Here is a 24,142-nt window from a genome sequence, read left to right on the forward strand (position 1 = left end):
TTATTTGGTCCAGGCCTTTACTCCATTATTTCTACCGTTACCGGAGGCAAGGGTGCCTTCTTACTGCAAGATAAGAAGAACAGGTCAAAGGGACGACAATCTTCTAATTTTCGTTTCTTTTGTTCTGACAAATCCCAACGACAACAATCCTCCTCTAAGCCAGAGCAACCCAAGAGTACTTGGAAGCCGGCTCAGTCCTGGAATAAATTCGAGCAAAATAAGAAGTTCGTCAAAAACAAGTCAGCATAAAGGGGCGGCCCTCGATCCGGGATCTAATCGTTTAGGGGGCAGACTGTATTTTTTCAGATGCCTGGTTCAAGGACGTACAGGATACGTGGGTCCTGGAGGTGGTATCTCAGGGATACAAGATAGGTTTCAAATCTCATCTACCAAGGGGCAGATTCCTTCTCTCAAATCTGTCTACCAGACCTGAAAAGAGGGATGCCATTCTAGGGTGCGTTCGGGATCTATCCTCCTTAGGAGTTGTTGTCCCGGTGCCTATCAAAGAAAGAGGTTTTTTTTTGTTTTTTTTAAAATACTTTATTCATTCCAGTGCAACTTACAGTGACAATTCAACCATAAACATAGATTGATAAGCAACAGTTACATGTACTTTCATCAAAAACAGTATATCCATAGGTCTCATCACTTCGGCCACACTGGGTTTTTTCCTTTATTTTCCTCCATTCTACTTAACCTCTGTGGCTCGCCCTCACCTATCTCTTGCCTTCAACTCCTTTCCCGACCCTAAGGTATAGGGTGAGCTATGTAGCTAACTGTACTCATTCATCTCCTATCCTCCACCACTTCTGGGCTGGGGCGCAGTCTGGAACTCCCTGAAGGCTCAGGGTTCGTGGACTCGGGAAGAAGCCCTCCTTCCGATAAACATTCTGGAACTGAGAGCGATATTCAATGCTCTTCAGGCTTGGCCTCAACTAGCTGCGGTCAGGTTCATCAGATTTCAGTCTGACAATATCACGACTGTAGCCTATATCAACCATCAGGGGGGAACAAGAAGCCCCCTGGCATTGTTGGAGGTTTCAAAGATAATTCTATGGGCAGAGGTTCACTCTTGCCATCTCTCAGCTATCCATATCCCAGGAGTAGAGAACTGGGAGGCAGACTTTTCATCCGGGGGAGTGGGAGCTCCATCCGGAAGTATTTGCCCAGCTGATCCAACTATGGGGCAAACCAGAACTGGATCTGATGGCGTCTCGTCAGAACGCCAAGCTTCCTTGTTACGAGTCCAGGTCAAGGGATCCCCAGGCAGCGCTGATAGATGCTCTAGCAGTGCCCTGGTCCTTCAGCCTGGCTTATGTGTTCCCACCATTTCCTCTCCTCCCTCGTCTGATTGCCAAGATCAAGCAGGAGAGAGCTTCGGTGATTTTGATAGCACCTGCGTGGCCACGCAGGACTTGGTATGCAGATCTGGTGGACATGTCATCCTTTCCACCATGGACTCTGCCGCTGAGGCAGGACCTTCTACTCCAAGGCCCATTCAAACATCCAAATCTAATTTCTCTGCGGCTGACTGCTTGGAGATTGAACGCTCGATTTTATCAAAATGTGGTTTCTCCGAGTCGGTCATTGATACCTTGATTCAGGCTCGAAAGCCTGTCACCAGGAAAATCTATCATAAGATATGGTGTAAATATCTTCATTGGTGTGAATCCAAGGGTTACTCTTGGAGTAAGGTCAGGATTCCTTGGATATTATCCTTTCTCCAAGAAGGATTGGAGAAGGGATTGTCAGCTAGTTCCTTAAAGGGACAGATTTCTGCTCTTTCTATTCTTCTGCACAAGCGTCTGGCAGGTGTTCCAGACGTTCAGGCATTTTGTCAGGCTTTATTTAGAATCAAGCCTGTGTTTAAACCTGTTGCTCCGCCATGGAGTTTAAATTTAGTTCTTAAAGTTCTTCAAGGGGTTCCGTTTGAACCTCTGCATTCCATAGAAAGCTTTTATCTTGGAAAGTTCTGTTTTTGGTAGCTATCTCTTCAGCTCAAAGAGTTATCTGCCTTACAGTGTGATTCCCCTTATCTGATCTTCCATGCAGATAAGGTAGTTTTGCGTACCAAACCTGGATTTCTTCCTAAGGTGGTATCTAATAAGAATATCAATCAGGAGATTGTTGTTCCGTCACTGTGTCCTAATCCTTCTTCAAAGAAGGAACGTCTATTACACAATCTTGACGTGGTTCGTGCTTTAAAGTTTTATTTACAAGCTACTAAAGATTTTCATCAAACATCTGCATTGTTTGTTGTCTACTCTGGACAGAGGAGAGGCCGCATCTTCTCTTTCTTTTTGACTGAGAAGCATAATCCGTTTAGCTTATGAGACTGCTGGCCAGCAGCCTCCTGAAAGAATTACAGCTCATTCCACTAGAGCGGTAGCTTCCACATGGGCTTTTAAAAATGAGGCCTCTGTTGAACAGATTTGTAAGGCGGCAACTTGGTCTTCGCTTCATACTTTTTCTAAATTCTACAAATTTGATACTTTTGCTTCCTCGGAGGCTATTTTTGGGAGAAAGGTCTTGCAGGCAGTGGTGCCTTCCGTTTAAGTGCCTGCCTTGTCCCTCCCTTCATCCGTGTTCTAAAGCTTTGGTATTGGTATCCCACAAGTAATGGATGAACCCGTGGACTGGATACACCTTACAAGAGAAAACAAAATTTTTGCTTACCTGATAAATTTCTGTATCCAGTCCACGGCCCGCCCTGTCACTTTTAAGGCAGGTGTTTTTTATTTTTAAACTACAGTCACCACTGCACCCTATAGTTTCTCATTTTTTCTTGCTCGTCTTCGGTCGAATGACTGGGGGTGGCAGTTAGGGGAGGAGCTATATAGACAGCTCTGCTGTGGTGTCCTCTTGCAGCTTCCTGTTGGGAAGGAGAATATCCCACAAGTAATGGATGAACCCGTGGACTGGATACACTACAAGAGAGAGAAATTTATCAGGTAAGCATAAATTTTGTTTTCCATTTTCACAGGACCTGTGTTATCATCCATTTTGGCTACTTGCCTTGTTATGGGGTGATTCGGATAAACATTTATCTCTTCTCCGCTCAAGAATGACTAGTGTCTTGGTGGTGGTGTGTGTAGGTGACTGTGGAGGCTCAGGTGTAGGTCTACACTTTATTTGGGGCAGTTACTATTGCTTTTCTGTTAACAGCCTCTGGCTCTTTAAACACTACTACACCTTGATAACAGAGATTCCGTGTGCAGCAGCGGAGCAAGTCGCTTGATACATTATCCCTAGTAAGGAGTTATTAATAAGTTGGGGTTGCTTCATAGGGGTCCTGCGGCGGTCTAAGGTTTTTTTTTCCCCTGACGCATTTCTGGGTAGACATGCGTCACGCCGCCATCTTGATCATGGACTATGCATGGCAGTCTAGACTAACAGCGCACAGTCACTCCGATAGTCATCAGGAGCTCATGAGAGACTCAGGAACGGAAAATCTATCTACAGAGGCTTCCTTGTTGGGACTACTTCGATATGCCTATAATGCAGTGTTAAATTATTGAGACGGAATAATACCGGAGTTTCCTTTCATGATACCTCCATTGATGTTAGTTGTTAGTTTTTCATAACTATGACCTGGATAGAGTGTTCCATTATAGAAACAATGATGTCTTGCAATTTTGCAACTTACACATATGGGTTCGTATACCCATATATAGGGGGAAAATTATGCAGCAAAGGACTGTTGAGTAAACAGTTTTTTCCCCTGATGGGGACAATTCTGACATACTTCTGTACACCACTCTATGTATGATTGATAAATTCCACATGGCTGTCCTCCAGTAGTTTCTTAAGCCTCCTCCTGCTTGTCCATGTAGATATACTCCCCCAGTATATCCTCTAGGGTGGGCTCTCTACTGTATTCTCAAGAATAATAGCAGGGTAAGAACAGGGGAGGGGACAGTGTCAGGGTAGGTACCTGCATGTCTCACCCAGCCCACAGGCTCTACGTACATTTATTATGTATAGCTTGGGCATGTCACAGCACACATTTCTAATGGCTATATTATTATTATTATACAGCATTGATGGTTTGTGCACCAGAGCACTTTTAAGTCAGCAGACGGAACAGCTGGATATCAAACTTCACAAACGTGACACATTCCTAATGCCTGAATAGTATACAGTAGTGACAGTTTGTGCACAGAGGAGATATAGCTCTTTTAATCAAAGGGCTGTACCGTAGATAAATGTTTTTAATTTCCAATGGGTACTATGAAACCTTTATATGAGAGGGACTTAGCAGTGTAAAATGCTTAACTGCGTATTTGGGTCTATACATATTTATGGTACCGTCCCTTTAATTTGTCTGCTTTTTCATAGCGCTCGGCTTCCTTAGTGCTCCTCTCCCTGCAAGACTGCAGCAAGAATACTAAGATGAAACTGGGATTCAGTCTCGGCATGAGGAGGGAGAGGCGGTCTGCACGTAGGTTAATCTGTTTCAAAAGTGTATTTAAGTATGCACCGTGCACCAGCATTTTAAACACAACATTTGCTCAGAGAGCCTAAGGTGCTTGTACCATCTGGTAATGACTCAATTTGTTAAATGCTGACATGATACAAGCCCACTGATTATCTGAGCAGCTGCATTATTTAAAATGTGGGTGCAGTGAAAATATCTAGCTATGCTTCACATGCACGTGCAGAGAAAAGTGTTAACACTAAAACAGTGATAACTCTTAATAGAACCATTTTTAACAATACATGTATATGGCAAATATGTTTCTTTTCAAAAATGCAATAAATCTATGTGCATTTATAATTTGACTGGAATGTCCCTTTAAATGGTACATAAAGTTCCCCACCCGTTTGATATACCGTTTGAGGGTTCTAGCTACTCACATTCCTTGTGTATGCTGTGTTTATATAGTTAATATCTAGTGAGGTCTGTACACATTTAAGAACTTTATCTGTCCTACACAGATGTTATACCTATATTAGCTCTGTATTTGTTATTAGGTAACAGACTGGAACAGTTTTCCTGGGTTGGACACTTTGCAGGTTAAATCCTCAGGTTTGGGTCTTTAATCATGATATATGTAGGTTTTACAAATTGCTTTTCAATTTAATTGTTTTACTAATGCAACTGCATATTACTACATAATCATATATGGTTCTGTTTATCTGCTTTATTTACTTACGGCTAGATTTGGAGTTTTGTCGGTAAAGACCCGCGTAGCTAACGCCGGCTTTTTTCTGGCCGCACCATAAAAATAACTCTGGTATTGAGAGTCCACATAAAGGCTGCGTTAGGCTCCAAAAAAGGAGCGTAGAGCATATTTAACGCAGCTTCAACTCTCGATACCAGAGTTGCTTACGCAAGCGGCCAGCCTCAAAAACGTGCTCGTGCACGATTCTCCCATAGAAAACAATGGGGCTGTTTGAGCTGAAAAAAAACCTAACACCTGCAAAAAAGCCGCGTTCAGCTCCTAACGCAGCCCCATTGTTTGCTATGCGGTAACACTTCCTACGTCTGCACCTAACACTCTAACATGTACCCCGAGTCTAAACATCCCTAACCTTACACTTATTAACCCCTAATCTGCCGCCCCCGCTATCGCTGACCCCTGCATATTATTATTAACCCCTAATCTGCCGCTCCGTAAACCGCCGCTACTTACATTATCCCTATGTACCCCTAATCTGCTGCCCTAACATCGCCGACCCCTATATTATATTTATTAACCCCTAATCTGCCCCCCACAACGTCGCCTCCACCTGCCTACACTTATTAACCCCTAATCTGCCGACCGGACCTGAGCGCTACTATAATAAAGTTATTAACCCCTAATCAGCCTCACTAACCCTATAATAAATAGTATTAACCCCTAATCTGCCCTCCCTAACATCGCCGACACCTAACTTCAATTATTAACCCCTAATCTGCCGACTGGAGCTCACCGCTGGTGTACCCCTAATCTGCTGCCCTAACATCGCCGACCCCTATATTATATTTATTAACCCCTAATCTGCCCCCCACAACGTTGCCTCCACCTGCCTACACTTATTAACCCCTAATCTGCCGACCGGACCTGAGCGCTACTATAATAAAGTTATTAACCCCTAATCAGCCTCACTAACCCTATAATAAATAGTATTAACCCCTAATCTGCCCTCCCTAACATCGCCGACACCTAACTTCAATTATTAACCCCTAATCTGCCGACTGGAGCTCACCGCTATTCTAATAAATGTATTAACCCCTAAAGCTAAGTCTAACACTAACACCCCCCTAAGTTAAATATAATTTACATCTAACGAAATTAATTATCTCTTATTAAATAAATTATTCCTATTTAAAGCTAAATACTTACCTGTAAAATAAATCCTAATATAGCTACAATATAAATTATAATTATATTATAGCTATTTTAGGATTAATATTTATTTGACAGGCAACTTTGTAATTATTTTAACCAGGTACAATAGCTATTAAATAGTTAAGAACTATTTAATAGTTACCTAGTTAAAATAATTACAAAATTACCTGTAAAATAAATCCTAACCTAAGTTACAATTAAACCTAACACTATACTATCATTAAATTAATTAAACTACCTACAATTACCTACAATTAACCTAACACTACACTATCAATAAATTAATTAAATACAATTCCTACAAATAAATACAATTAAATAAACTAGCTAAAGTACAAAAAATAAAAAAGAACTGTTAAAAAAAATATTTACAAACATAAGAAAATTATTACAACAATTTTAAACTAATTACACCTACTCTAAGCCCCCTAATAAAATAACAAAGACCCCCAAAATAAAAAATGCCCTACCCTATTCTAAATTACTAAAGTTCAAAGCTCTTTTACCTTACCAGCCCTGAACAGGGCCCTTTGCGGGGCATGCCCCAAGAAGTTCAGCTCTTTTGCCTGTAAAAAAAAAAACATACAATACCCCCCCCCAACATTACAACCCACCACCCACATACCCCTAATCTAACCCAAACCCCCCTTAAATAAACCTAACACTAAGCCCCTGAAGATCTTCCTACCTTATCTTCACCATACCAGGTTCACCGCTCCATCCTGAAGAGCTCCTCCGATGTCCTGATCCAAGCCCAAGCGGGAGCTGAAGAGGTCCATGATCCGGATGAAGTCTTCATCCAAGCGGGAGCTGAAGAGGTCCATGATCCGGATGAAGTCTTCTATCAACGGCATCTTCAATCTTCTTTCTTCCAGATCCATCTTGCAGACCTCCGACACGGAACATCCTCTTCTCCCGACGCCTACTAGCCGAATGACGGTTCCTTTAAGGGACGTCATCCAAGATGGCGTCCCTCGAATTCCGATTGGCTGATAGGATTCTATCAGCCAATCGGAATTAAGGTAGGAATATTCTGATTGGCTGATAGAATCAGCCAATCAGAATCAAGTTCAATCCGATTGGCTGATCCAATCAGCCAATCAGATTGAGCTCGCATTCTATTGGCTGTTCCGATCAGCCAATAGAATGCGAGCTCAATCTGATTGGCTGATTGGATCAGCCAATCGGATTGAACTTGATTCTGATTGGCTGATTCCATCAGCCAATCAGAATATTCCTACCTTAATTCCGATTGGCTGATAGAATCCTATCAGCCAATCGGAATTCGAGGGACGCCATCTTGGATGACGTCCCTTAAAGGAACCGTCATTCGGCTAGTAGGCGTCGGGAGAAGAGGATGTTCCGCGTCGGAGGTCTGCAAGATGGATCCGGAAGAAAGAAGATTGAAGATGCCGTTGATAGAAGACTTCATCCGGATCATGGACCTCTTCAGCTCCCGCTTGGATGAAGACTTCATCCGGATCATGGACCTCTTCAGCTCCCGCTTGGATGAAGACTTCATCCGGATCATGGACCTCTTCAGCTCCCGCTTGGATGAAGACTTCAGCCGAATCATGGACCTCTTCAGCCCCCCGCTTGGGCTTGGATCAGGACATCGGAGGAGCTCTTCAGGACGGATCGGTGAACCTGGTATGGTGAAGATAAGGTAGGAAGATCTTCAGGGGCTTAGTGTTAGGTTTATTTAAGGGGGGTTTTGGTTAGATTAGGGGTATGTGGGTGGTGGGTTGTAATGTTGGGGGGGGGTATTGTATGTTTTTTTTTTTACAGGCAAAAGAGCTAAACTTCTTGGGGCATGCCCCGCAAAGGGCCCTGTTCAGGGCTGGTAAGGTAAAAGAGCTTTGAACTTTAGTAATTTAGAATAGGGTAGGGCATTTTTTATTTTGGGGGTCTTTGTTATTTTATTAGGGGGCTTAGAGTAGGTGTAATTAGTTTAAAATTGTTGTAATAATTTTCTTATGTTTGTAAATATTTTTTTATTTTTTGTAACTTAGTTCTTTTTTATTTTTTGTACTTTAGCTAGTTTATTTAATTGTATTTATTTGTAGGAATTGTATTTAATTAATTTATTGATAGTGTAGTGTTAGGTTAATTGTAGGTAATTGTAGGTAGTTTATTTAATTAATTTAATGATAGTATAGTGTTAGGTTTAATTGTAACTTAGGTTAGGATTTATTTTACAGGTAATTTTGTAATTATTTTAACTAGGTAACTATTAAATAGTTCTTAACTATTTAATAGCTATTGTACCTGGTTAAAATAAATACAAAGTTGCCTGTAAAATAAATATTAATCCTAAAATAGCTATAATATAATTATAATTTATATTGTAGCTATATTAGGATTTATTTTACAGGTAAGTATTTAGCTTTAAATAGGAATAATTTATTTAATAAGAGTTAATTAATTTCGTTAGATTAAAATTATATTTAATTTAGGGGGGTGTTAGTGTTAGTGTTAGACTTAGCTTTAGGGGTTAATACATTTATTAGAATAGCGGTGAGCTCCAGTCAGCAGATTAGGGGTTAATAAGTGTAGGCAGGTGGAGGAGACGTGGGGGGCAGGTTAGGGGTTAATAAATATAATACAGGGGTCGGCGGTGTTAGGGGCAGCAGATTAGGGGTGGCGGTCGGCAGATTAGGGGTTAAAAAAATGTAACCAAGTGGCGGCGATGTGGGGGGACCTCGGTTTAGGGGTACATAGGTAGTTTATGGGTGTTAGTGTACTTTAGAGCACAGTAGTTAAGAGCTTTATAAACCGGCGTTAGCCCAGAAAGCTCTTAACTACTGACTTTTTTCCTGCGGCTGGAGTTTTGTCGTTAGATGTAACGCTCACTTCAGCCACGACTCTAAATACCGGAGTTAGAAAAATCCCATTGAAAAGATAGGATACGCAATTTACGTAAGGGGATCTGCGGTATGGAAAAGTCGCGGCTGAAAAGTGAGAGTTAGACCCTATTTTGAGTGACTCCAAATACCGGAGTTAGCCTAAAACCAGCGTTAGGAGCCTCTAACGCTGGTTTTCACGGCTAACGCCAAACTCCAAATCTAGGCCTTAATTAGTGTAAATTCTGTTTCTGTGCTAATGTGACTGCTTATTACTATGTCTAAAGTTCTAGTGTATACTGCAATATCTTCCTACATCCTATATTGCAGTTATAGTATATACCGCAGGATCTGCCAACATCCTGTATTGCAGTTATAGTGTATTCTGCAGTAACTGCTAAAATTCTGTACTACTGTTTTAGTGTATACAGCAGTATCTGCTTAAATCCTGTATTGCAGTTCTAGTGTATACCACATTATGTGCTTAAATCCTATATTGCAGTTCTAGTGTATACCGCATTATGTGCTTAAATCCTATATTGCAGTTCTAGTGTATACCGCATTATGTGCTTAAATCCTATACTGCAGTTCTAGTGTATACCGCATTATGTGCTTAAATCCTATATTGCAGTTCTAGTGTATACCGCATTATGTGCTTAAATCCTGTATTGCAGTTCTAGTGTATACCGCATTATGTGGTTAAATCCTATATTGCAGTTCTAGTGTATACCGCATTATATGGTTAAATCCTATATTGCAGTTCTAGTGTATACCGCATTATGTGCTTAAATCCTATATTGCAGTTCTAGTGTATACCGCATTATGTGCTTAAATCCTATATTGCAGTTCTAGTGTATACCGCATTATGTGGTTAAATCCTATATTGCAGTTCTAGTGTATACCGCATTATGTGGTTAAATCCTATATTGCAGTTCTAGTGTATACCGCATTATGTGGTTAAATCCTATATTGCAGTTCTAGTGTATACCGCATTATGTGGTTAAATCCTATATTGCAGTTCTAGTGTATACTGCATTATGTGCTTAAATCCTATATTGCAGTTCTAGTGTATACCACATTATGTGCTTAAATCCTATATTGCAGTTCTAGTGTATACCGCATTATGTGCTTAAATCCTATATTGCAGTTCTAGTGTATACCGCATTATGTGGTTAAATCCTATATTGCAGTTCTAGTGTATACCGCATTATGTGCTTAAATCCTATATTGCAGTTCTAGTGTATACCGCATTATGTGCTTAAATCCTATATTGCAGTTCTAGTGTATACCGCATTATGTGGTTAAATCCTATATTGCAGTTCTAGTGTATACCGCATTATGTGCTTAAATCCTATATTGCAGTTCTAGTGTATACCGCATTATGTGCTTAAATCCTATATTGCAGTTCTAGTGTATACCGCATTATGTGCTTAAATCCTATATTGCAGTTCTAGTGTATACCGCATTATGTGGTTAAATCCTATATTCTAGTTCTAGTGTATACTACAGTAACTGTTTAAATCTTGTATTGCAGTTCTAGTGCATACCGCAGTGTCTGCCTTAATCCTGTATTGCATTTCTAGAGTATACTGCAGTAACTTGCGACTGTTCCATTTCATTGTCTTAGTTCAACAAAACTATGACTGTGGCCTATATCAAGAATCTAGGTGGTGCCCTCAGTTTCCTAGCCATGGAGGTGATATCTCGTATCCTGCATTGGGTAGAAGTTTATCAGTGTACTATATTCTACACTTCACATTTCTGTAAGTCAGCAAGTGGTCAACAGCTTTTCTTTTAGTTGATCGCTTTCTTTCTGTTGAAATTTATCCGAGGGTACTTGCTCAGATTACTCAGGAATGAATTTCAAAAATCGTACCGGCTTCTGCTGGGGCCTGCAGGTGTATGTAAGGTTTGTGTAGATTTCTCTCTACCTTCATTTTGTCTGCTCCAGGATCAAGACAAACAGCTTATATTTTTATTTGAAGGGACATGAAAACCATCCGATGTTAAACAACTTTCCAATTTATTTCTATTATCTATTTTTTTTTTCATTTTCTTTGTATCTTCTGTTGTAAAGTATACATAGGCTGATAAGCTGCTGATTGGTGGCTGGACATATATGAATTATTTGTTCAGCTAGCTTCCAGTAGTGATCTGCTGCTCTGGAGCTGACTTTAATTTTATATTTAATGCATTTAAAAGGAGTTAAACACACTGGTTTATGCAATAAATAGTGCAATAATAAAAAGCAGATTAGAACATGTTGTTCTACTTTTATGTCCCTTTAATAAGAGGTAATATTTTTGCTCATATGAGTTGGGAACACCCGATAATTTAAAGGGACCAAAAAATGTATTTCATGAATAGAGAATACAATTTTAAACAACATTCCAATTTACTTCTATTATCTAATTTGCTTCATTCTTTAAATATCTTTTGCTGAAGAAATGGCAATGCACATGGGTGAGCCAATCACACGGGGCATCTATGTGCAGCCACCAATCAGCAGCTACTAAGCCTATATAGATATGCTTTTCAGCATATAATAGAAGTAAATTAGAAAGTTGTTTAAAATTGCATGCTCTTTCTAAATCATGAAAGAAACAATTTGGGTGTCATGTCCCTTCAATCTCTTACCAATAGGTTTTCTTTTCATGTTTGAGATTTCATGTATTGGGGCATTTAACACAGAAATAGATTACAGGAACACCCACTAATCTATGGAAAATATAGGTAATGCTATGCACAATGAATTTTGAATATGATTCCTCCTTCATCCCTCGCCCACCTCATAAGCATCTATGTACAGAATCCTATGACTTTTTAAAGTACAACTTTCCATGTTGTAAAGAGTCAGTTCTCTAATTTGTTTACACAAAAATGCCATTTGTATAAGAATATTATATACCAAAACCATTAATTGCCAGAGAAACAGTGCTTTTTTAGAGATCAGTGCTTTTGATATTACCAGGTGCATGTACAATAATAGACTGGAACTGTCTTTGTCTATTTGGAATATTGTCTGTCAGAGGGAAAAATTGCACTTAAATTGCTTTGTATTTTCTTTACAAATGTAGGAAGAAGATTGTGCTAAGTGAATCAGCAGTACTTAGCTTGTGGCTTCGTCATCTGCCGAGCCTTGAAAAAACTGTGCTGGATCTATTTCAAAAATTAATTGGTATCCAAAGCAAATCATTGAAAGAAATGGAACAGATTATAAAAGATTCATTCTTGGTAAGTGCTACAGTCTCACAGTACTGAACAGTTTACATTTCCTGTAATGAATTAACCCCTTGGCCAAGAAAGAAGGCTAGGATATATTGTGCCATCATGTATTGCAGCCTTCTCTTTGGAGTGAAAGAGGTTAAATATAACTGCACGATTCTCTATGGTGTGCATGATATAAACATAAAATAAAGTTGTACATTATAAAACACCATTATACACAATGTAAAGACATTATATTAAATAGAGCTATATAAATTATTCATTTTTATTGTCATAGTTCTGAGAATACACATTTACACAGTTATCTGTTTTATGATTATAGGAAAGAATATTTATCTATATGCAATTGGCATACTAGATTTTTACACTTTACTGTGTTTGTTTTTAGAGAATACGTTTGTGTATCTAGCTGATTCACTAAAGTCACAATGACGGGTTACTAACAGAGCGGTTCACTGGCCAACAAGAGTGTTGTTTCTGACACAGACCTGTAATGTGAGAATTTCTTGGTAATTAACATTTCTGTGCAAACATAATTTGGACTGGTGAGGCAGTGGTTTGAGTCATTTCACTTTGGCTTCATATTGGTATTTTTTAAGTGCTAGATTCCCATTTTATTATTTAGTTTTTGTGCTTCCCTAGGCACTGGTAAATCTGTTGCCTGCTGAACACGCAGTGCATATTTATTTTATAACATGGTACGTTGATGAGCCATCACATGTGGGATTAAACTTTATTCCACTAGGAGGAGGCAAAAACACAAAGGAAACAAAAACATAGCAGAGCTTTTAAAACATCCCACTTTTCCATAATCCTCTAGTCAATTTGTTGCCTCCATCAAGGAGTGAGGTGAATTCTAAAGTTCTTTTCTACATGTCATTTAATATGCGTTCTCTAACTGATCTGAGTCCCAAAAAGGACCTACAGAAGGGTAGACAGGAGTTTCAGCCTCACAGTGATTATATTCTCCCAGTGTGAAGATGCCACCAGCCTCCCTGATTAAAGTATAGGCAGTATACTTGCTTTATATACTATGGACTATGGAGCAAACTGGTACAGCTCACATCTATGGACATCATTTTGACCCTCTGGAAGGGTGATCAACAGGTCATGGAACACAATTTTGTTTTCGTGATTCAGATAGAGCATGTACTTTTTAATGTATTTAATTTTTTACATTCTCTTTGTATATTTTGATGAAAAGTATACCTAGGTAGGCTCAGAAGCTTTTGATTGGGGATTGTAAATACCGGTATATACCAGTTGTCATTGGCTTTCAGCGAGCTCCCAGTAGTATATTACTGCTCCTCCAACAAATGAAACCTAGAGAATGAAGCAACTTAGATAATAGAAGTACATTGGAAAGTTGTTTAAACTTGCACAATCTATCTGAATCATGAAATAGATAGTTTGGGGTTCATGTTTCTTGAAATCCCTTCCCAATTGTGTTTGCTTTGTAAGAATATGTTGACCCCACCCCCCACAGGCAGTTATACCACATATGAGTCCTGTCTCATTCTTGAGATGATCATGCATTTGTGCCTCTACAGCAGAGTGTTCAGAGATTCACAACTCAACAGGCTTTTCCTCAAGAAAGCTTTTATGACCTGTCTCAAAATATATAATATATGCACCTACAATTAAAAAACATACAACTGCCATTCAAAAATGAATAAGAAAAACAGAGACCCCACAACAGCACTCTAGTCAAATCAAACCTGATTTAATTACAATACAATACAACGGCTGAAGTTTCCTGAGGATGTTACACACTTAATTCTCTTAAAACAGGAAGTGTTACCTTCAAGTTATATATGCCTGGATCTCAGCTTTTAAGCTGTTCTCAGCTTTAAGGTCACTGGCGACAGATAAGAGTTTCCTAAAGGATTAATCCTACTACCTATTCAGTGCCAAAGGGAAGTATGTGTCTTTTGTCACTGGTTGTTAGAACGTACCGCATATTGTGTTCCGTATTCTAGGGAGCAGGCATCGGGCAAGACTTCCTGATTTCTCTGCAGCTAGGATTGACCGAGGTGACTCGTCTACCGACTGCATTTGAGATTAGCACACTGCCCTCTGTACAAATAACACAAGCGGGTACTAGACCAGTGTACGTGACCGGTTTCGGCCCTTGGTAGTAGTGGATATTTCAATCACTTCAGTGCCTGCTTATTTCCAGCATCGGATTGATTTTCTTAAAGCAAATCGGACGGACTACTTTTAAAGATCTCACTTCAAGAACTGTGGCCACACAACTTTGGATAAGTGCACTATCCTTGTGTTAAAGGAACTATCTTGGATGATACAGTATACCTGGATAAGTATTATCACGCATTGAAGTGTTAATACTTTATGAGTATCTACCTATCTAGAGCTCTATCTGACATACTTAAAGGGACACTGAACCCAAATTTGTTCTTTTGTGATTCAGATAGAGCATGCAATTTTAAGCAACTTTGTATTTTACTCCTATTATCAATTTTTCTTCGTTCTCTTGCTATTTTTATTTGAAAAAGAAGGTATCTAAGCTTTATTTTGTTTCAGAACTCTGGACAGCACTTTTTATTGGTGGATGAAGTTATCCACCAATCAGCAAGAACAACCCAGGTTGTTCATCAAAAATGGGCCGGCATCTAAACTTACATTCTTGCATTTCAAATACAGATACCGAGAATGAAGAAAATTTGATAATAGGAATAAATTAGAAAGTTGCTTAAAATGACATGCTCTATCTGAATCACGAAAGTTTAATGTATTTTATGTATTGTCACATGTTTGTTTATTCACTTTTGCTGATTTGATTTATCACAAGTTGATAGTGTCTGTATTCACTTTTATAAGGGGTATCTCCCTTTGTGATTGAATCGGGTTTGATTTGACTAGAGTGCTGTTGTGGGGGTCTCTGTTTTTCTTATTCATTTTTTTTATTACTTCATGCCTAGACCCTAGCACCGGTATTATCGTATACCTATAGTCTAACCTTTATTGTCCTGAGCAGAATTCAATTTTTTTTATCACATACAACTGCCATTCCTCCACCAGTTAAAAGCAGACACTTGCAAAGGGCACAATGAAATTCTTTACAGACCTTAAGCCCATCAGAGACATCTCCCCTTCTGAAGAAGATTTTTTAGAAACCCAGGACCTCACAGAATAATGGTCCTTTAATTTTAGGTTGAAGCATTTGCACACTCTCTTCCATGAATTTTTAATACCCTTGGAGGTTGAAGATCCTATAACTTCAGAAGAACAATCTGTCTTGAAGATTGATTAATTCTTTAAGGCAGCTCCTAAACAGCCATCAACATTCCAAGTACCTAATTCTGTTTCTGACCTAATTTCTAAGTAATTAAACAAACCAGGGGTTCCTTTTGTTCCCTCCTCCAAGTTTAAGAACATGTTCCATTTTCACTCTGAAAAATTGGAGGTGTGGGAAATAATTCCAAATAGTGGATCGAGCAATCTCAATGTAGAGAGTGCATGTAGTGTAGTCTCCTGGGTAGGAGAGGTTACCCATCAACTTCTTGGAACTCCATACTATCTTCAGGGCTGTCTAGAGCCAGCCCATTTTAACACAGGAATTCTTTCTGAGGTTTAAATCAGACAGTTTCACGGCAGTGGCTTACATCAATCACCCAGGTGGATGAGCCTTAGTAATGAAAGAGGTAACCCTTATTCTATCTTGGGCAGAAAACCATTATTGGGAAGTATTCAACCAGATTATGAGACAGTGGGGCAAGCCAGAAATAGATCTCATTGACTCTTGTTTGAATCACAAGCTGCGCCAATAAAGTGCAAGATCTTGGGATCCACCGGCAACACTTATAGATGCCTTAGTTACTCCCTTGTTGTTCAATCTAATTTACATCATTCCTCCCTTTGGATTAATAACTAGATTGATAGCCAAGGTTAATATTGATTGCTCTGGCATGTAATATTGATTGATCCACTATGGCCTTGCAGTACTTTGTATGTAGATCTAGTCCAAATGTCCTCCATTCAGCTTTGGTGTCTTCCTCTTAGAATTGACCTCTCTCAAGGTCCCTTCTTTCATCAAGATCTCAAATCTCTAAATTTCATGGCCTGGCGATTATATGCTTAATCTTGTCTCTTGAGGTTTCTCTGGTCAAGTGATTGACACTCTGATTCAAGCACGGACCCCTATTAACAGGCATATTTATCACAAGGTGTGGAAAAACCTTTCTTTCTAATTACACAGTGAGTCCATGGATCATCTTAATTAATGTTGGGAATATCACTCCTGACCAAGAGGAGGAGGCAAAGATCACCACAGCAAAAGCTGTTAAATACAACTCCCCCTACCCACAATCTCCAGTCATTCTCTTTGCTTGTATCAGTTGCAAGGAGGGGTAAAGTTAGGTGTCTGATTCTTCAATCAAGAGTTTGTTATTTTTTTAAGCAGAGCAAGTTTGCTCTGGTTTTCTTTGGGGTTTAGCCGTAGTCCATGTCAGTCTCTTCAGTAGAGCAAGTGGTGGCTTTTAAGCATTTGGGAAATTGTGGGGTATAATCCCCACTGGGCCTCCCAAGTAATTTCATGATGCCCTTGGTTGAAAGTTTGAGTACGTTTACTCAGCCTTTTCTTTTTTCCACAGGTCCATGTGAGGTAGGAAGTACCTCATACCAAGTGAGCTGTCCTGCTGCCGGACAGATTTTTGAGGTTAAGTGCCTATTTTTTTCCCTGTTTTGATATAGGAGAATTTGGCACTTTGACAGTTAATTCTGTTTAAATATACAATCAGCCTTCTAGGTTAAAGGTTTATTATATGGCAGTTTTGCAGGCACTGGGGATGTTTGGAGGCCCAGTTTATTATGTTTTCACTTTGGTGTACATGTTTCTCCAACATTGGTGTGTCCGGTCCACGGCGTCATCCTTACTTGTGGGAATATCTCTTCCCCAACAGGAAATGGAAAAGAGTCCCAGCAAAGCTGGCCATATAGTCCCTCCTAGGCTCCGCCCACCCCAGTCATTCTCTTTGCCGTTGCACAGGCAACATCTCCACGGAGATGGTTAAGAGTATGTGGTGTTTAGTTGTAGTTTTTTATTCTACTATCAAGAGTTTGTTATTTTAAAATAGTGCTGGTATGTACTATTTACTCTGAAACAGAAAAAGATGAAGAGTTCTGTTTGTGAGAGGAAGATGATTTTAGCAGACAGTAACTAAAATCGTTTGCTGTTTCCACATAGGACTGTTGAGATGAAGTAACTTCAGTTGGGGGAAACAGTTAGCAGACTTTTCTGCTTAAGGTATGACTAGCCATATTTCTAACAAGACTGTGTAATGCTGGAAGGCTGTCATTTCCCCTCATGGGGACCGGTAAGCCATTTTCTTAGTCTCAAACAGAATAAAGGGCTTAATATGGGCTATAAAACTGGTAGACACTTTTATGGGCAAAATCGATTGCTTTATTTGGGCATATTATACATGTTTATGCTTGTTATTCACACTTATAAACTTGGGGAACGTTTTTTAACCTCAGGCACTGTGTTAGACACCTTTCTTATTCCCCCCTGGGTTTGGTAGAGTCGCAGCAAAGGCTGTAGCTGGGACTGTAGAGGGGTTAAAACTGTAACCGGCTCCGGTTTCGTTATTTTAAGGGTTAAAGCTCTGAAAATTGGTGTGCAATACTTTGAATGCTTTAAGACACTGTGGTGAACAATTCCTTCATACTTTTTCACATATTCAGTAATAAAGTGTGCTCTGTTTAAAATTTAAAGAGACAGTAACGGTTTTGTTTTAAAACGGTTTTTGTGCTTTATTGACAAGTTTAAGCCTGTTTAACATGTTTGTACCTTCAGATAAGCTATGTTCTATATGTATGAAAGTCAATGTGTCTCCCCCTTCAAAATTATGTGATAATTGTGCCATAGCGTCCAAACAAAGTAAGGACAGTACTGCCACAGATAGTAAAATTGCCCAAGATGTTTCATCAGATGAAGGGAGTAGACATAGTTCTACATCATCTCCTTCTGTGTCTATGCCAGTTTTGCCCACGCAGGAGGCCCCTAGTACTTCTAGCGCGCCAATGCTTATTACTATGCAACAATTGACGGCAGTAATGGATAACTCCATAGCAAATATTTTATCCAAAATGCCTGCATATCAGAGAAAGCGCAATTGCTCTGTTTTAAACACTGAAGAGCAGGAGAGCGCTGATGATAATTGCTCTGTCATACCCTCACACCAATCTGAAGGGGCCATGAGGGAGGTTTTGTCAGATGGGGAAATTTCAGATTCAGGAAAAATTTCTCAACAGGCTGAACCTGATGTTGTGACATTTAAATTTAAATTAGAGCATCTCCGCGCACTGCTTAAGGAGGTGTTATCTACTCTGGATGATTGTGACAACCTGGTGATTCCAGAAAAATTATGCAAGATGGACAAGTTCCTAGAGGTTCCGGTGCACCTCAACGCTTTTCCTATACCCAAGCGGGTGGCGGACATAGTGAATAAGGAGTGGGAGAAGCCCGGCATACCTTTTGTCCCCCCTCCTATATTTAATAAATTATTTCCTATGGTCGACCCCAGAAAGGAAGACAGTCCCTAAGGTCGAGGGGGCAGTTTCTACTCTAAACAAGCGCACTACTATTCCTATCGAGGATAATTGTGCTTTCAAAGATCCTATGGATAAAAAATTGGAGGGTTTGCTTAAAAAGATTTTTGTACAGCAAGGTTACCTTCTGCAACCCATTTCGTGCATTGTTCCTGTCACTACAGCAGCGTGGTTCTGGTTCGAGGAACTAGAAAAGTCGCTCAGTAGAGAGACTCCATATGAGGAGGTTATGGACAGAGTTCACGCACTTAAGTTGGCTAATTCTTTTATTTTAGATGCCGCTTTGCAATTAGCTAGATTAGCGGCGAAAAATTCAGGGTTTGCAATTGTGGCGCGCAGAGCGCTTTGGCTAAAGTCTTGGTCAGCGGATGTATCATCCAAGACAAAATTGCTTAATATCCCCTTCAAGGGTAAAACTCTCTTTGGGCCAGAATTGAAAGAGATTATCTCAGACATCACTGGGGGAAAGGGCCACGCCCTCCCACAAGATAGGCCTTTCAAAGCCAAGAATAAGTCTAATTTTCGTTCCTTTCGTAATTTCAGGAACGGACCGGCCTCTAATTCTGCATCCTCTAAGCAAGAGGGTAATGCTTCACAAACCAAACCAGCCTGGAAACCGATGCAAGGCTGGAACATGGGTAAGCAGGCCAAGAAGCCTGCTGCTGCTAACAAAACAGCATGAAGGAGTAGCCCCCGATCCGGGACCGGGACCGGATCTAGTAGGGGGCAGACTCTTTCTCTTTGCTCAGGCTTGGGCAAGAGATGTTCAGGATCCCTGGACACTAGAAATAGTTTCTCAGGGTTGTCTTCTGGAATTCAAGGAACTACCCCCAAGGGGAAGGTTCCACATGTCTCACTTATCCTCAAACCAAATAAAGAGACAGGCATTCTTACATTGTGTAGAAGACCTGTTAAAGATGGGAGTGATACACCCAGTTCCATCGGCGGAACAAGGAATGGGATTTTACTCAAATCTGTTTGTAGTTCCCAAAAAAGAGGGAACTTTCAGACCAATTCTGGATTTAAAGATCCTAAACAAATTTCTCAGTAAAAATGGAAACCATTCGAACGATTCTACCTACAATCCAGGAAGGTCAATTTATGACTACCGTGGATCTAAAGGATGCGTATCTTCATATTCCTATCCACAAAGAACATCATCAGTTCCTAAGGTTCGCCTTTCTGGACAAACATTACCAGTTTGTGGCCCTCCCATTCGGGTTAGCCACTGCTCCAAGGATTTTCACAATCGTCGTCTCTTTCAAAGGCAAAGGCTCACACAGACATCGTTCTGATCTTTCTCAGATCTCACGGATGGAAGGTGAACATAGAAAAAAGTTCCCTGTCTCCGTCGACAAGAGTTCTCTTCTTGGGAACAATAATAGATTCTTTAGAAATTAGGATTTTCCTGACAGAAGTCAGAAAGTCAAAACTTCTAAACGCTTGTCAAGTTCTTCATTCTATTCCTCGTCCTTCCGTAGCTCAGTGCATGGAAGTAGTAGGGTTGATGGTTGCAGCAATGGACATAGTTCCTTTTGCACGAATTCATCTAAGACCATTACAACTGTGCATGCTGAAACAGTGGAATGGGGACTATACAGACTTGTCTCCAGTGATTCAAGTAGATCAGAAGACCAGAGACTCACTCCGTTGGTGGCTAAACCTGGACCACCTGTCCCAGGGAATGAGCTTCCGCAGACCAGATTGGGTCATCGTCACGACCGACGCCAGTCTAGTGGGCTGGGGCGTGGTCTGGGAATCCCTGAAAGCTCAGGGACTTTGGTCTCTTCTCCCGATAAACATTCTGGAACTAAGAGCGATATTCAATGCTCTCAGGGCTTGGCCTCAACTAGCAAAGGCCAGATTCATAAGATTCCAATCAGACAACATGACGACTGTTGCTTATATCAATCATCAGGGGGGAACAAGGAGTTCCCTGGCGATGAGAGAAGTGACCAAAATAATAGAATGGGCAGAGGATCACTCCTGCCACCTATCTGCGATCCACATCCCAGGAGTGGAAAACTGGGAGGCGGATTATGTGAGTCGTCAGACATTCCATCCGGGGGAGTGGGAACTTCACCCGGAGATCTTTGCCCAATTAACTCAATTATGGGGCATTCCAGACATGGATCTGATGGCGTCTCGTCAGAACTTCAAGGTTCCTTGCTACGGGTCCAGATCCAGGGATCCCAAGGCGACTCTAGTGGATGCACTAGTACCGCCTTGGACCTTCAACCTAGCTTATGTGTTTCCACCGTTTCCTCTCATTCCCAGGCTGGTAGCCAGGATCAAGCAGGAGATCTTGATAGCTCCTGCGTGGCCACGCAGGACTTGGTATGCAGACCTGGTGAATATGTCATCGGTTCCACCATGGAAGCTACCTTTGAGACAGGACCTTCTTGTACAGGGTCCATTCGAACATCCGAATCTGGTCTCCCTCCAGCTGACGGCTTGGAAATTGAACGCTTGATTCTATCAAAGCGTGGGTTTTCAGATTCTGTGATAGATACTCTGGTTCAAGCCAGAAAACCGGTAACTAGAAAAATTTACCATAAAATATGGAAAAGATATATCTGCTGGTGTGAATCCAAGGGATTCCCATGGAATAAGATCAAAATTCCTAAGATCCTTTCCTTTCTACAAGAAGGTTTGGATAAAGGATTATCAGCGAGTTCTCTAAAGGGAAAGATTTCTGTTTTATCTGTCTTACTACACAAACGACTGGCAGCTGTGCCAGATGTTCAAGCATTTGTTCAGGCTCTGGTTAGGATCAAGCCTGTTTACAGACCTTTGACTCCTCCCCGGAGTTTAAATCTAGTTCTTTCAGTTCTTCAAGGGGTTCCGTTTGAACCTTTACATTCCATAGATATTAAGTTGTTATCTTGGAAAGTTTTGTTTTTGGTTGCTATTTCTTCTGCTAGAAGAGTTTCTGAGTTATCTGCTCTGCAGTGTACTCCGCCCTATCTGGTGTTCCATTCAGATAAGGTTGTTTTGCGTACTAAGCCTGGTTTTCTTCCAAAGGTTGTTTCCAACAAAAATATTAACCAGGAGATAGTTGTACCTTCTTTGTGTCCGAATCCAGTTTCAAACAAGGAACGTTTGCTACACAATTTAGATGTAGTCCGTGCTCTAAAATTCTATTTAGAAGCTACAAAAGAGTTCAGACAAACATCTTCTCTGTTTGTCGTCTATTCTGGTAAAAGGAGAGGTCAAAAAGCGACTTCTACCTCTCTTTCCTTTTGGCTTAAAAGCATCATCCGATTGGCTTACGAGACTGCTGGACGGCAGCCTCCTGAAAGAGTCACAGCTCACTCTACTAGGGCTGTGGCTTCCACATGGGCCTTCAAGAACGAGGCTTCTGTTGATCAGATATGTAAGGCAGCGACTTGGTCTTCACTGCACACTTTTGCCAAATTTTACAAATTTGATACTTTTGCTTCTTCGGAGGCTATTTTTGGGAGAAAGGTTTTGCAAGCCGTGGTGCCTTCTGTTTAGGTAACCTGATTTGCTCCCTCCCTTCATCCGTGTCCTAAAGCTTTGGTATTGGTTCCCACAAGTAAGGATGACGCCGTGGACCGGACACACCAACGTTGGAGAAAACAGAATTTATGCTTACCTGATAAATTACTTTCTCCAACGGTGTGTCAGGTCCACGGCCCGCCCTGGTTTTTTAATCAGCTTTGATGAATTATTTTCTCTAACTACAGTCACCACGGCACCCTATGGTTTCTCCTATTTTTTTCCTCCTGTCCATCGGTCGAATGACTGGGGTGGGCGGAGCCTAGGAGGGACTATATGGCCAGCTTTGCTGGGACTCTTTGCCATTTCCTGTTGGGGAAGAGATATTCCCACAAGTAAGGATGACGCCGTGGACCGGACACACCGTTGGAGAAAGTAATTTATCAGGTAAGCATAAATTCTGTTTTTTTTTGTTTTTTGGGGGGGGGGATCTTCATCCAGAGGTATTTTCCAGCTTCATTCTCAGTTGGGGGCAGCCAGAGTTGGATCTCATGGCATCTAGTCAGAATGCCAAGCTCCCAAAGTACGGGTCGAGGTCAAAAGATCCTCAGGCTGTTCTTATAGATGCTCTGGCGGTTCCTTGGACTTTCAGTCTGGCATATGTATTCCCTCAGTTTGCTCTTCTTCCTCGGGTCATTGCTCGGGTCAAACAAGAGAGGGTATCAGTGATTCTCATTGCTCTGGCGTGGCCTCGCAGAATCTGGTTTGCAGATCTGGTGGAGATGCCTTCTCTTCCACCTTGGCGTCTTCCATTAAGGAAGGACCTTCTTCTGCAGGGTCCCTTCCTTCATCCAAAGCTTGTTTCTCTGAAGCTGAATGCTTGGAGATTGAACGCTTGATTCTTTCTAAGCGTGGTTTTTCTGAGTCAGTCATTGAGACTATGATTCAGGCTTGTAAGCCTGTGACTAGGAAGATTTATTATAAGATTTGGCGTAAATATTTGTATTGGTGTGAATCAAAAGGCTACTCGTGGAGTAGAGTTAGGATTCCTAGTATTTTGTCTTTTCTCCAGGAGGGTTTGGAGAAAGGTTTATCTGCTAGTACCCTGAAGGGTCAAATTTCTGCTTTATCTATTTTATTGCACAAGCGCCTGGCAGATGTGCCAGATGTTCATTCTTTTTGTCAGGCCTTGGTTAGAATTCGGTCTGTGTTTAAGTCTACTACTCCACCTTGGAGTCTTAATTTGATTCTTAGAGTCCTTCAACAGGTTCTGTTTGAACCTATGCATTCTTTGGATATTAAGATGTTATCTTGGAAGGTTTTGTTTCTGGTGGCTATTTCTTTGGCTCGAAGAGTTTCAGAGCTTTCAGCCTTACAGTATGAATCGCCTTTTCTTATTTTTCACTCTGATAAGGTAGCTCTGCGCACTGCCTTGGGTTTTCTTCCCAAGGTTGTTTCTGATAAGAATAGTAATCAAGAGATTGTTGTTCCTTCTTTGTGTCCTAATCCTTCTTCTCATAAGGAGCGTTTGTTGCACAACCTGAATGTGGTTCGTGCATTGAAATATTATTTGCAGACGACTAAGGATTTTCGCCAGTCTTCTTCTTTATTTGTTGTCTTTTCTGGGAAGCGTAGGGGTAAGAAAGCTACGGATACTTCTCTTTCTTGTTGGTTGAGGAGTGTTATTCTGAGAAAATCACA

General features: G+C 40.7%; 1 protein-coding gene across 2 annotated transcripts in view; it reads left to right on the forward strand.

Moving 5' to 3' along the window:
• Positions 1 to 24,142, forward strand: part of FANCC (FA complementation group C) — a 1,120,322-nt gene that overhangs the window by 648,655 nt on the left and 447,525 nt on the right. For both annotated transcript variants that reach the window (XM_053702420.1, XM_053702421.1), the window contains one exon: positions 12,256 to 12,412. In XM_053702420.1, coding sequence (XP_053558395.1) covers positions 12,256 to 12,412 — 157 coding nt within the window. The remainder of the gene's footprint in view (positions 1 to 12,255; positions 12,413 to 24,142) is intronic.

This window comes from Bombina bombina, chromosome 2, assembly GCF_027579735.1.
Source record: "Bombina bombina isolate aBomBom1 chromosome 2, aBomBom1.pri, whole genome shotgun sequence".
NCBI classification, from domain to species: domain Eukaryota; kingdom Metazoa; phylum Chordata; class Amphibia; order Anura; family Bombinatoridae; genus Bombina; species Bombina bombina.